Raw genomic sequence first — 14,681 nt, 5'->3', positions numbered from 1 at the left:
CTGCATGGTTCACCTCACCAAATGGATAAGTACTTTACATAGATAGGTAGGAAATGATAAATATCAATAGGAAAAGCATATGACCTGAAGGTTAAATGATAAGTCAGCTCTGCTGCACTGTGTGACCACAAGCACCCCATGCAATCTCCAGGGGCCCCTGAGGTCCTGTCTGGGATGGGCAGCTGTCCGAGAGGATCTGCAGGAGACCAGAGCCCTCTGGAAGCTGTAGATGGAAGTTGGGAAGAGGGTCTCAGGGCAGTACACTGCCAACAGTTGTCTTGGTCCCTGTAGCTGCAGCCCAACCCAGCACACTAAATGCCCCCCAGACAAGTCAGTGTATCTGTGCAGGTGACCCAGCGCTGAAATGGCCACTGATAAGCCAAGTAACTCTGCCTTGTTCTCAATACAGATAAACATCCGTGAACTACTTTGGGTCATCGGTGTCAAACTCAGCCTGAAAGACTCAAGTATAGGTCAAAGTCACTGTGGTGAAACCCCTCATGTTGGGAAAATGTCCCCACCAAACTATGGAAATTAAAAAGGAACAGTGTGAAAAGACTCATCAGGTCAGTCCTTAGATGAAGGTTATGTACAGTTAATCTGCTTCGGAGGTGGAGAGCAAAAAGCATTGGTTTGTGCCTCAAATAACTAAAAGAGGCCTAACTCACTTAATCCATGAGCTAATGCAAACACTATCAGAGTGAAGGACACTGGTTTATGCCATAACATGAGGAAGAAAGTAGGTTGCTGGCCTATGAAACGTCATTCCTGTGCCATGACCAGTGCAGATAACGCTGGAGTAGAAGCTCCAGGCCAGCAGCAATATACTGAAGCCATGGTTCTAGCAGTAGGCTTTTTGAGCATCTGAGCACAAGTTCTCATTATCAAAATGAATGTGGAGGCCACCACTGCAAAAATGCTGCTTCACATCATCTTTTCTCAGTGGACTCTGCTGCACACCATCAAGTGCAGTATCAGAACCACTGGGCCAGCAGCTGGAAGGAGTCATTGTGGGGACAGGAAGCGCATCCCTACACCACTCATCCCAGCAGGGACGAGACAGGGCAGAGGAGCAAGGGAGAGGCAGGCTGAGGACAGGTGACTGGAGTGCTGATGCCAGGTCACTGTCACTGCAGCACCTGAATTGCCCCTGGAAGATGTGCAGGCCAGCAGCACTGGGAGGTCATTGAGTGCATCAGCAATGACAGCACTGGAGAGGGGAGGGTGAGGTGGCTGGCTGAGCCCCATCCAGGTGCTGGATGAAGGTCCTCTACGGTGCAGCCACCTATGGCAGGAGGGCAAGCAAAGCATGTTCCTTCTCATCCATCAATGCCTGAACACACAGCAATGCTCCGTAGCCCTTCTCCAGGACCAGCCCTCCTCCCACACAGCCTTGCCCAGGCTGGTGTGTCCATGCAGGCCTGGAAGCAGCTCCTGCTTCCCTCCTGCTTCCCTCCCCGTGCTCCCTGAGGGACCCTGAGCTGGTGGAGCTGCTCTGCAGAGCGAGGGAGCTGTGGTGCCCTGGGACACCGGTCTGGCCCTGTGCTGCTCAGGGTGGGAGACAGTCCCAACTGGATGGGATCTCTACTGCTGAGTCCCTCTCCATCTGCACTGATGGCTCAGCAGCACCACTGCAGAGCCCTCATTTGCTTGTGGGCCCCTCAGGTTCCCCTGTTCCTTTGGATCAATGGCCTGTCATTGCATATGGAAGACATTCGTTGCCTGCTCAGACTCTTACACTGTCCCTGAAGATCCCCTGGCATCTCCTGGCTGCTTCAGATTCCTTTCCAGGGCAGCATCTGCTATCAGCCTCACAGCTGCAGGGGCAGTCCCACACAGTTCTGTTCAAGACCAGTGAATGTTGGCTGGGCCATGTACAACCAAGAAGGGAGCTCTTGTCCATTCTTTGGTCCTCACAGATCACCCAGGGACTCTGAACCATACAGAACCGCAGGAAAGCAAGAGGACTTTCCTGAGGGCTTCTCCCTGTCTGTATTCCTGGCACAGCTTTGGAAGAGGCATTCAGTCGTCTGGCCCTCCCATGAACAGCCCCTTCTTGATGGTCCCAGAAGGTAGGCCAGCTGTGGCAGAGGGCTGCACACTGCCTGCCCAGCCTGCAGCCACAGGAGTGCCACCGTAGCGACAACAGCATTGTAACCAATTGCACCAGAACTGAGAGCAGACACAAATGCAGGGGCACAAGAGAACTGTTGGGAACTGTAAAGAGGGCAGCACTGAAAAGACCACGTCCTGCTGCAGCCCGTGGCTGTGGCTCCAGGGCTCCAGAAGCAGCAGCACAACTCAAAGGCAGCAGAGTCCCTACCAGGCACTGACAGACATCCCTCAGGGACACTGCTGCTCCGTGTGACATTTGTTTCTTAGGTCCTGAGCCTCTTCAGAGGATCCAGACCAGATGGGAGACAAAAAAAATGATCCTCTGTAGATATTATTATCTCTTCATATAACCTAGTTCTTTAAGTAGAATAGGTTCATCACATAGAAGTAAAAATAAGCAAACATAAAGACAGATGATGAATATAATTTCATTGGAATTAAATTTATTATACGTATGACAAACTGATATGAAGAAGAAACAGAAACACCACATAAAATCTATCAGGCTTTTCCTAAATTTTCTGTAGTCTTGAGAGCATGATGAACATCTTTCTGATAGTGAAACAGGGCATGTTGGAGTATCTTCCTGAGGGAACCCTTGAGCTCCTGGTTCCTCATGCTGTAGATGAGGGGGTTCAAAGCTGGAGGCACCACTGTGTATAGAAATGACACCACCAGGTCCAGGGATGGGGAGGATATGGAGGGAGGCTTCAGGTAGGCAAATATGGCAGTGCTGACAAACAGGGAGACAACAGCCAAGTGAGGGAGGCACATGGAGAAGGCTTTGTGCCGTCTCTGCTCAGAGGGCATCCTCAGCACGGCCCTGAAGATCTGCACATAGGACACAACAATGAAGACAAAACAACCAAAGACAACACAGAAACTAAAAAGGAGTAACCCAGCTTCCCAGAGGTCGGCATCTGAGCAGGAGAGCTTGAGGATGTGGGGGATTTCACAGAAGAACTGATCCACAGCATTGCCTTGGCAGAGAGGCAGGGAAAATTTATTGGCAGTGTGCAGCAGGGAATTAAGGAGCCCAGTGCCCCAGGCCGCTGCTGCCATGGTGGCACAAGCTCTGCTGCCCAGCAGGGTCCCGTAGTGCAGGGGCTTGCAGATGGCAACGTAGCGGTCATAAGCCATGACCGTGAGAAGATAATATTCTGCTGAAAACAAAAACAGGAAGAAAAAGACCTGTGCAGCACATCCTGCGTAGGAGATGTCCCTGGTGTGCCAGAGCGCATTGGCCATGGCTTTGGGGAGAGTGGTGGAGATGCAGCCCAGGTCGAGGAGGGCGAGGTTGAGGAGGAAGAAGTACATGGGGGTGTGCAGGCGGTGGTCGCAGGCTACGGCTGTGCTGATGAGGCCGTTGCCCAGGAGGGCAGCCAGGTAGATGCCCAGCAAGAGCCAGAAGTGCAGGAGCTGCAGCTGCCGCGTGTCTGCCAACGCCAGGAGGAGGAACTCGCTGATGGAGCTGCTGTTGGGCATCTGGTACTTCCGGGCTCCAGGACCTGTGTGCTCAAGAACCTGTCCAAGGAGTAGGAAAGTTAATGACAAGACATTCCATGTGGGAAATGTTCATTGTGGTCAGTGATGTGAGCTACATTTCATGCGGTTGATTTGGCCATGAGCACCTCTGTCCTTTTTCTCTCAAGGAAGCTGCCTTGTCCCTGTGTGTACATGGGAACGTGGTGGTGCTGTGGTGATTTTCTTTCTAGAATCTGTCAGATGAAACCCCTTCTAATGCAGAAGTGCTTTTCACCATCTGCATTACCAGTGCCAGAAATACATGGGTTGAAAATAAAAGTTAATGATGTTTTTTTTTCCTGCAAAGTCTGTTCCCACTCACCACAGCCAAGGAGTGTTCAATGAAGTCGGAAATCCTGAGCAGTTCTGCCGCACACATCGTGAATGGCAGAGAGAGCTGAGAGGCAAAGGGATTCACTGCTGCTTAGCGCAAGGTAAGGGGAGCGGGTTGGGCTTGTTTCCACACACTCTGAACTTGCAACTCTTGGAGACAAAGGGAGAATGTCTTCCCATGTTACCCTGAAAAGAAGCCAGTCCCTGCTGAGAGCAGTGGAAACCCCTGCCCATCACGGAATTCCCACCCTTTCTCAGGGGTCATCTGGCAAAAAACCACCAACCCCAGAGCATTTCCTTGCATATAACGTCTCTCCCCTTCGTCCCTGCACATTGATCTCGAGCCTGTGAGAAAAACTTACATCCTGGAGGTCAGCTCACAGCTCTGAAGGACACTTCAAGGAGATGTGTCCCAGTGGTGGCGTCTCATTAAGGGAAAGCCAACTCCTTCCCAGCCTCACAGACTGCACTGCACACAGCCCCAGGCAGTCACTCTCAGCCCCTGTGCACTGCAGAGGGTGATGGACACGTGCCTGGGGAGATGCTGCTCTGCTCTGCTGGAGCTCTGGCTGCACAGGAGGTGGTTCATGCACTGAACTCCATGGCCATGAGGGCAGAGGCATTTCTGGGTGGGAGCTTGCTCAGAGAAAGGTGTCTGCACTGAAGGGAGTAGTGTGGATTTTTCAGGTGAATTCTCCCTCTGGAAAAAATTGCTGTTCTTACTTTCCTCTCATTCCCTGATCATAACCCTGTTGCCTGCAGATTTTCCTTGCTGGAGATGTTTCCCTGTTCCATGTCTTGTACATGTCTGTGCTTACAGACAACTGCCCAGAATGTGTGCATTCCTATTTGCTGTTCAGAACCCATCCTGCTTGCAGAGCATTCTCTAGGTGCATGTTCATGTTTGCAGGTATAAAAGGGAACATAAGGGAATCCCAGTGAGTCCAACAATGTAAATATCTGCTTGCAGTGAGAGACTGAATGCACTTGAAGATTCTCACTCGATGTAGTCCAAAACAATTAATCCTTTTCTCTATCACCCTCTACATCTTTACCCTCTGTTTGAAGCAGGAAGCAGATACCATGGCAGAAAATCCCTCCTTTGACCTTCATAGTGGAAGGTCACCTGTGGTGCAGGGCACTTCTCCCTGCAGCGCCCTGGGCAGCTCCCCGGGCAGGCTGAGTGCTGAGCCTGGCAGGCGGCAGAGTCCCTGCCCCGGCACACAGCCCCTGGGGCACAGCAGGGACCCTGCTCTGCACCACAGCCCTGGGCACCCGGCTGCACCCCCAGCTGCACAGCCTGCAGCCGTCCTGGGACACGCAGCCCTCAGGGCTGTGCTCTGACACTGCAGCATGGAAACACTCAGTTGAAGGAGGTATTCCTCCACAATAAGCAAACACGGTGTGTCTTCAGCCTGATCTCCTCAGGGTTGTTTTAAATTCAGCGATCCCTCAGGAAATGCGGCTGCATTGCCTGTAGCCAGAGACTTACCTTGTCCAGAGCTGTGAGCAATCTTCCTCCAGTGAGCTCACAGCTTGCTCACACTTTTCTCTTCTATCCTCATGCCATCTGCAGAACGCACCCCCAGCACTGTTGTGCTGTGCAGAAGAGCTGCTCCTGGGCACAGCTGTCTCTCTGCAGCACTGCCCACTTGTAGGAGCTCCCTGTGTCCCAGGAGCCCAGCCCAGATCAGCAGCAGAGGATGTCATTTTTTCCTCCCCACTCATCTCCCCTGAGACGTCCCTGGGTCTCCATAGCCAACAGCTCCTGAAAGACAACAGCATCATGACTGTACTTTGAAATCTGCTGCATTAACCTCCAAATGTCCAGTTTACAGTGACCAATTCCTGACACATGGTTAGTCCTACCTGAGAGTGTTTGCTGTAACAAAAAGTGTGCACAGAACAGGATAGGGAGGAGTGAGACCAACAGTGTCTGTTTCTGGCTTCCTGATCAGGAAGAGCAAGTAGAAGGTGCGCTGTACAGACAGATGGGAGCCTCATGTTGTCAGGCCTTTGTCCCCTTTGGGGGCCCTTTTCACTGTAATGTCTGCTGCAAGGACGGCACTGCAGGCCATACACCATCCAGGACATCCCTGGAGGGCACAAATGGTAGCATCCTGACCATGCCATAGAGGAACCCAAAAGGAGAGATGCTCTGCTGGATCTCATACTCACCAGGAAGGAAGGGCTGGTGGGAAATGTGAAGGTCAAAGGGAACCTGGGCTGCAGTGGCCATGGAACTGTGGAACTGAGGAATCTGAAAGGAGGACAAAAGACAAACTCACACCTTTGGGCTTCAGCAGAGCAGACCTTAGCTTGTTCAAGTGTCTGTCGGGTATAGTCCAGCAGGGTAAGGCTCTCAGCTGAACAGGGTCAAAATATGTGGTAAATATCCAAGAAGCACATCTTCCAAGCAGAATCAGTCCATTCCAAGGAAGAGGAAGTCAAATAAAGATGTCAGAAGTCCTGCAGGAATGGTAATGTACTGACCTGGTCAAACCCAAACACAGAAGGGAAGCATACAGGCAGTGGAAGCAAGAAGAGGTCAGCTGGCAGCAATGAACAGACTGTCCATTGTACCTGCTGAGATGAGTTTGGGAATATAAGAGTTCAACTGCAATTGAATGTGCCCAGGCATATCAAAGACAAGAAGGTCTTGTAGAAGTATGTAGGTGACTAAAGGAAGGCTGGGGAGAATGTGGGCCCAGTGTAGAATGGGGCAGGGAACCTGGTGAGACAGGACGTGGAAAAGTCTCTGATACTCCTTTCCTTCCTGACCTCACTGTTGATTAGTTGGACTGGGCTTCTTGGAATCCTAGGTGCCAGAGACAGGTGGGAAATGTTGGTGCAAGACAGGTGAAAAGGAGGTGATCAGGGAATACCTAAGGAAACAGGATCCTGAGTGACAGGAATCAGAGAACCCTTGAAGGGCCTGGGTTGGAAGTGACCTTAAAGACCATCTCGTTCCAACTCCCTTGCTGTGGGCAGAGCTGTCAGCCGGTAGATCTGGATGCCTGGGGCCCTCGACATGTGCAACATCCCCAGGGATGTGTCACCCACTATTTCTTTGTGATTCCTGTTCCACACCTGTTCCATGCCCCACATCATGATCTTAGGAATGTTTGGAGTGTGTTTCAAATATCTAATGTCAGGTCACCCAGTGAGGCTCTGCAGTCTCTGCCCATGGTTTTCAAAATGCATCAGGAGCAAATGCTGAACAACTTGGTCTGTCCCTCTTTGTCCTGGGTTGGACGGCAGACGTCTGCAGGTTCCCTTCCAGCCTGAGTTACCTTGTGATCCTATGTCCTCATGGCCTGTTGCTGATGGGAAGAGAGCTGATGTTTCCAGAGCATGAAGCGTCCTGTGCAGCATGTGACCATCGAAAACAAGGTCTGAGTGCATGAAGAGATCAGAACCACAGTGTGACTCCGTCAGTGCAAAGACTGAGAGATGTCACAGAAGTTTCTGGGCAGGGAAGACTGAAAGATGTTCTTGTCAATAAAACTGAAGCAAAGTTTGAAGGCAAAGATAGAAATGAGCAAAAATGTGTTAACACACTTCTCAAGTGCAGAAATACTCCTAAGTTCTTTTTCTTTTTAAGTCATAACTTTGAGGCGATTTTAAGTAATTTTTATATGTATGTAGACCCAAAGTAAAGTGTGAGTAAAACCCAGAGTAAGGTGTGAGTCCACCCTTAGAAGAGTATGAGTAAAGCCTGCTAAGGTGTGCCTAAACCCAAAGCAAGGTGAGAGTAAACTCAGACTAAAGTGTGAGTAAAACCCAGAGAAAGGTATGAGTACACCCGGTGTCGAGTATGAGTAAATGTGGTAAAGTGTGTGTAAACCGGGACTAAACTGTGGCGAGACTTGCAGTTTAGCATGGGAAGACATGGAATTAAGTGTGATAAATCCTGGACTGAAGGGTGTGTATACATGGACAAAAGTGTGGTGTAAAGTGTGAGTAAACCCTGAGTAAAGAGAGAGTAGACCTGGGGTAAAATGTGAGTAAAACATTGGTACAGTCTGAGAAAAACCCAGAGTGAAGTGCGAGTAAAAACCGAGAGAAAACTGTGAGTAAGCTTGAAGTAAAGAGTGAATAAACCTGGAGTAAACAGTGAGTAAAAGCCAGAGAAAAGTGTGAATAATACCAATGCAACATGTGAGTAAAACCTAAGTAGAGAGTGAGTAAAACCAGGAGAAAAGTAAGAGTAAACCCAGAGTAATCTGTGACAAAACCCACAGTAACCTCTGAGAAAACCAAAAGAAAAGTGTGAGTAAAGTTGAAGTGTTAGTAAAGATGGAGTAAAGTGTTAGTAAACATGGAGTAAAGTGTGTGCAAAATACACAGTAAAGTGTGAGTACGCCCGAAGTAGAGTAGTGACTGAACCAAAAGTGTGTGAAAACCCAGAATAGAGTGCTAGTAAAACCAGGAGAAACGTAAGAGTAAACCTAGAGTAATGTGTGAGTAAAACATGAGTAAAGTGTGAGTAAAACCCGGAGAAAATGCTGAGTAATGTGTGGGCACACACAGAGTAAATTGTGAATAAAAATGGAGTCAAGTGTGAGTGAACATGGAGTAGAGGGAGAGTAAAAACCTGAGTAAGCTGTAGGAACACGGAGTAAAATGTGAGTGCACCCAGAGAAAAGTTAGAGTAAACCCAGAGTAAAGAGTGAGGAAACCAAAAATAATGCTTGAGTAAAATCCAAAATAAAGTTTGGATAAACCTGGAGTAAAGTGTGATTAAAGCTGGAGTAGAGGGAGAGTAAAACACTAAGTAAAAAGTGAGTAGACCTACAGTAAAGTGTGAGTAAACACTCCACAAAGTATAAGTAAACAAGAAGTAAGGTGTGAGAAAACACAGAGTAAAGTGTGAGTAAACATAAAGTAAAGTGTGAGTAAACCTTCTATAATGTGTGAGTAAACCATCAGTGAAGAGTGAGTAAAACCCGGAGTAAGGTATGAGTACAGCTGGACTAGAGTGTGACTGCAACCTGCACAGTGTGTGAGTAAACCCAGAGTAAAGTGTGAGTAAAACCTGAAAGAATTTGTGAGTCCACACCTGGAACAGAGTGTGAGTACATCAGTTGAGCAGTGTGTGTAATACCTGGAAAAAGCTAAGAAGAAAGCTTGAGTAATGCATGAATGAACCCAAAGTGTGAGTTTGAGTAACCCAGAGAAAAGACTGAGAAGAAGACAGAGAAAAGTGTGACTAATCTCAGAAGTGTGAGTAAACCTGGAGTAAAGTGTGAGTAATTCTGGAGTAAAGTGTAAGTAAAACATGAAGCAAGGTGAGAATACACCTGGAGTGAGTAAAACCAAGAGAAAAGTAAGAGTAAACATGGAGTAAACTGTAAATAAACTTGAATCAAAGTCTGAGTAAACCTGGAATAAAGTGTGAGTACATCCTGAAGTAAGGTGTGAATAAACCCGGTGTAAAGTGTCATGAAGTAAAGGGTGAGTAAAACCATGTGAGAGGTAGATGGTGTTTTTGCAGTGGAAATACCCAGTCACAAAGAAAGCTGCTGAACAGAGTAAGGTTGAGACTGGGGCGTTCCGACCTGAGTAGAATTGGCGCAGGCAATAGTAGGTAATTATATAGGGCAGGAGAGAGTCCGGTACAGGACAGAACTAGTGGGAAGATTGTTGATAATAATGTCCTCCTATTGCCATACAAAGTACAGAAAACACATAAAACAAAGGGTTGGTAACAGACACTGTATGGAGATGTCAGGTAGCAACAGCATAGGGAGGTTGTGAGCCTGAGACGCTCAACCAATGAGTGCCAGGAGAGGCTTTACCTGTGTCGGACCCAGGCTATATAACGGGATGGATTTCTCTGACTAGTTGTGTAATTTCTCCCTTGTCAGTAGGGAGTGTGCGCCCATTACTACACTAACGAATAAACTGCTCTTCACAGAGATCTTGGCTTGATTAGAAACTGTTGACCTTGAGCGTGTTTCTCACATAGATGTACAGGTGTGCCATCCCGGGCTGAGAGTGAGTTGGCAATAAATAGGTTCATCAAAAACAAGTTTGCAGTCAGAACCTCTTATAGCACAATCAGAATGTTGTGGACAGAGCAAGGCCATCTCATTTTTCACAAGATTCTCCTCCCCCAAGTCTCCAGCCTTCATTCTGTTGACATGGCAATGCTGTTCCAAGCCTTTGAGACAATTCCAGGCACACCTCAGGAAAAGTGTTTCTCCATGGTCTGCTACGTAACGCAGGACCTGAGGGCTGACACAACTGCAAGGAGAAAGGAGAACAGCGTGGTGCTGCAAAGAGAGCAGCACTGAAAAGACCCCGTCCTGCTGCTGCCCATGGCCGTGGCTCCAGGGAAGCAGCAGCAGCACAACTGAAAGGCAGCAGAGAGGGAGCGGCCACCAGGCGGTGAGGGGCAGCCCCACAGACAGCAGGGCTGCAGCTCCGTGTGGCAGTTGGGCTCTTGGTTCCTGTACCCCTCCTGTGTGCAGGGCTGCTCTCTGGGACCCAGAGGAGGTGGGAGCTGAGATCAATGATATTCTGATGATTTCTTTATTGATTCAAAGAGCCGGGTTACTTATGTCCATTAGGATTGCAGGACAGAAGACAAAGGTAGAAAAAAAAGAAGAAATGTGATGAACAGTATAGCTTTATTGGAATTAAAACTACCATAGGAACAACAAAGTAGGAGTGAGGGCAAAAAAGATGAAATAAAGGCAGTCCGAGCTTTTGCATTTTACTGGTGCCAAAGCAATTTATCTCCAAATAGTGTCCTGAGAGCTTGCTTGATCTCCTGGTTCCTCATGCTGTAGATGATGGGGTTCATGACTGGAGGCACCACCGTGTATAACACTGCCACCATCAGGTCCAGGGATGGGGAGGAAAGTGATGGGGGCTTCAGGTAGGCAAATGTGGCAGTGCTGACAAAGAGGGAGACCACAGCCAGGTGAGGGAGGCACGTGGAGAAGGCTTTGTGCCGTCCCTGCTCAGAGGGTATCCGCAGCACAGCCCTGAAGATCTGCACATAGGAGAAAAGAATGAAAGCAAAACACCCAAAGAACAAAAGGGCGTTGATCACAGTAAGCCCAACTTCCCTGAGATATGATTTTGAGCAGGAGAGCTTGAGGATCTGGGGGATTTCACAGAAGAACTGATCCACAGCATTGCCTTGGCACAGAGGCAGTGAAAATGTGTTAGCAGTGTGCAGCACGGAACTAAGGATCCCCGTGCCCCAGGCAGCTGCTGCCATGGTGGCACAAGCTCTGCCGCCCAGCAGGGTCCCGTAGTGCAGGGGCTTGCAGATGGCAACGTAGCGGTCATAGGACATGATGGTGAGAATTGAATATTCTGCTGCGAGGAAGAAGAGAAAGAAAAAGATCTGTGCAGCACATCCTGCATAGGAGATGTGCCTGGTGTGCCAGAGGGCATTGGCCATGGCTTTGGGGAGAGTGGTGGAGATGCAGCCCAGGTCGAGGAGGGCGAGGTTGAGGAGGAAGAAGTACATGGGGGTGTGCAGGCGGTGGTCGCAGGCTACGGCTGTGCTGATGAGGCCGTTGCCCAGGAGGGCAGCCAGGTAGATGCCCAGCAAGAGCCAGAAGTGCAGGAGCTGCAGCTGCCGCGTGTCTGCCAACGCCAGGAGGAGGAACTCGCTGATGGAGCTGCTGTTGGGCATCTGGTACTTCTGGGCACCAGGACCTGTGGGCACAAGAACCTGTCCAAGAAGTAGGAAAGTTAGTGACAAGGCATTCCATGTGGGTAATGTTCATTGTTGTCAGTGATGTGAGCTACATTTCATGCAGTTGGTTTTGCCATGAACACCTCTGCGCTTTTTGTCTCAAGGAAGCTGCCTTGTCCCTGTGTGTACATGGGAACGTGGTGGTGCTGTGGTGATGTTCTGTCCAGAATTTGTCAGATGAAATCACTTCTAATGCAGAAGTGCTTGTCACCATCTGCGTTACCAGTGCCAGAAACATGGAAGTTGAAAAGAAGAGTTTTAATGATGTTTTTTTCCTGCACAGACTGGTCCCACGCACCACGGCCAGGGAGTGTTTAAGTCAGAAATCCTGAGCAGTTCTGCCGCACACTTCGTGAATGGCAGTGAGAGATGAGAGGCAAAGGGTTTCACTGCTGCTTAGTGCAAGGTAAGGGGAGCTGGTTGGGCTTGTTTCCACACACTCTGAACATGCAGCTCTGGCTGCACAGGAGGTGGTTCGTGCATTGAACCCCATGGCCATGAGGGCAGAGGCATTTTGGGTGGGAGTTTGCTCAGAGGAAGGTGTCTGCACTGAAGGGAGTAGCATGGGTTTTTCAAGTGAATTCTTCCTGTGGAAAAAAATGCTGTTCTTACTTTCCTCTCATTCCCTGATCATATCTCTGATGTCTGCAGATTTTCCTTCCTGGAGATGTTACCCTGTTCCATGTCTTGTACATGTCAGTGGTTACAGACAACAGGTCAGAATGTATGCATTCCTATGCTGTTCAGAACCCATCCTGTTTGTAGAGCACTACCTACGTGCATGTTCACATTTGCAGCTATAAATGGGAACATAAGGGAGCCACATACAGTTCAGCAAAGTGAATTAATGTTTACAGAAGGTAGAGAGACTGATTGAATTGAGGAATTCTCACTAGATGTACTCAAACTTAATAAATCCTTTTCTATTTCTCAGTCTACATCCTTATGTTCCAGTAGGAGCAGGAAACAGAAAATATGGCAGTAAATTCCTCCGCTGTCTTTTATCATGGAAAGTGCATCATGAAGCAGCGTAGCTGTGATCCCCCTGCCCCAGGCAGCAGCTGTGGCAGCAGAAGGCCCCTGCCCTGCCGGGGGGCTCCTTCCCCCCACACGTCTCCCCGCAGCGCCCTGGGCAGCTCCCCGGGCAGGCTGAGTGCTGAGCCTGGCAGGCGGCAGAGTCCCTGCCCCGGCACACAGCCCCTGGGGCACAGCAGGGACCCTGCTCTGCACCACAGCCCTGGGCACCCGGCTGCACCCCCGGCTGCACAGCCTGCAGCCGTCCTGGGACACGCAGCCCTCAGGGCTGTGCTCTGACGTGGCAGCACCAAAGCCCTCAGCTGGAGCTTTTTCCCTGATAAAGAAACACAGAGCATCTGAAGCCTGATGTGCTATGGGATGTCGGAAACTTACTGAACCCTCCAGGAAAAGGGCTGCTCTGCCTGCCGCGAGCAACTTACCTTGTCAAAGTCTATGAGTAGTGCTCCTGCATGAAGTCACAGCCGGCTCACATCCCACACATCATGTAAGCTCTATCTACCTTCTCTCCACCCCATCTCTTGCAGATCATGTCCACTGTCCTTTTGTGCTGTACAGAGGAGATGATCCCAGGCATGGCTGTCTTTCTGCAGTGCTGCCCACTTGTATGATTTCTCAGTGTCCCAGGAGCCCGGCCCAGCTCAGCAGCAGAGGAGGTGATTTCATCTCTCCCTGGAGATATCCATGGCCCTCATGAGCTGACAGCTCCTGCAAGGCAGCAGGGTCATCACTGCAGAACGTACTTCAAAGTCAGCTCAATTAATCAACATGCCCAGTGGATTCCAGAAGCACAGTTGTTCCCACTGAAAGAAGTTTGACCATGAGAGAAGCAAATGCCAAATCTGGAAACCTGTTCTCATGACCCATAACAGATATGACACACAGAGAAGGATGCTAACAGGAACACCAACACATGCTGTGCTAGAACTCTTTGTACAGTTGCAGGCTTGAGCTCTTTTTTGGACCACAGCTACACAGTTAAATTGCTTACACAACTGGGCTGCAGGACAAGGGTGATAAAGAGTCTTTATGATGGATGGGCGAGGAGACAAGGAAGGATGACCGCCCTCTGTGAGAGTGCACTGAGCTCTGCCTGGGGATGGCAGAGCAGCCAGGTCAGAGTGAGTGCAAATGGCCAACAGAGGAGCCCAACAGTGTCTGTTCCTGGCTTCCTGATCAGGAAGAGCAAGTGGAAGGTGCCCTCTACAGACAGATGGGAGCCTCATGTTGTCACGTTGTTGTCTCCATTGGGGACCCTTTTCACTCTAGTGTCTGCTGCAGGGACAGCACAGCAGGGCATACGGCATCCAGGACATCCCTGGAGAGCACAGATGGCAGCTTCCTGACCAAGCCATAGAGGAACCAAAGAGGACAGTTGCTCTGCTGGATCTCATACTCACCAGGAAGGAAGGGTTGGTGGGAAATGTGAAGATCAAAGGGACCCTGGGCTGCAGTGGCCATGGGATTGTGGAGCTGAGGAGCATGAAGGGGGGCAAAAGACAAGCTCACACCTTTGGGCTTTAGTGAAGCACACCTTGGCTTCTTCAAGTGTCTGTCAGGTACGGTCCAGCACGGTAAGACTCTCAGCCGAATAGGGTCAAAAAAATGTGCTAATGATCTAAGGATACTGCTTTCAAGCTGAATAAATCTATTCCAAGTAGTGGAAGCCAAGTAAAAATGTCAGAAGTCCTGCAGGAATGGTAATGGATTGCCCTGAACAAACCCAAACACAGAAAGTAAACAGTCAGGGAAAGGAAGCAAGAAGAGGTCACCTGGCAGCAATGCAGATACTTTGTCCAGCGCACCTGCTGAGATGAGTTAAAGAATCAGAGTTCCTCTGCCCAGGCATATGAAAGACAAGAACTGCTTGGAGAAATATGTAGGTGACAAAAGGAAGGCTAGGGAGAATGTGGGCCCACAGTAGAATGGGGCAGGGAACCTGGTGAGACAGGAT

General features: G+C 49.5%; 2 protein-coding genes across 2 annotated transcripts; both read right to left on the bottom strand.

The window, feature by feature from the left end:
• Positions 1–2,545: 2,545 nt before the first annotated feature.
• Positions 2,546–4,018, bottom strand: LOC121108029 (olfactory receptor 14J1-like). Its single transcript, XM_040654686.1, has 2 exons — positions 3,962–4,018; positions 2,546–3,639 (listed from the first exon to the last, which is right to left on the bottom strand). Exons 1-2 carry the CDS (start codon positions 4,016–4,018, stop codon positions 2,617–2,619), a joined length of 1,080 nt encoding a protein of 359 aa, XP_040510620.1. The 3' UTR covers positions 2,546–2,616.
• A 6,675-nt stretch (positions 4,019–10,693) lies between these two features.
• OR14J1L67 (olfactory receptor 14J1-like 67) lies at positions 10,694–11,716 on the bottom strand. Its single transcript, XM_015272543.3, has one exon. The coding sequence runs from the start codon at positions 11,627–11,629 to the stop codon at positions 10,694–10,696; it is 936 nt and encodes a 311-aa protein (XP_015128029.2). The 5' UTR covers positions 11,630–11,716.
• Between the last annotated feature and the right edge of the window lie 2,965 nt (positions 11,717–14,681).

Source organism: Gallus gallus, chromosome 33 (genome assembly GCF_016699485.2).
Source record: "Gallus gallus isolate bGalGal1 chromosome 33, bGalGal1.mat.broiler.GRCg7b, whole genome shotgun sequence".
NCBI lineage: Eukaryota > Metazoa > Chordata > Aves > Galliformes > Phasianidae > Gallus > Gallus gallus.
Note: the sequence above shows the minus strand (reverse complement) of the source record. Positions and strands in the feature narration are given on the sequence as shown.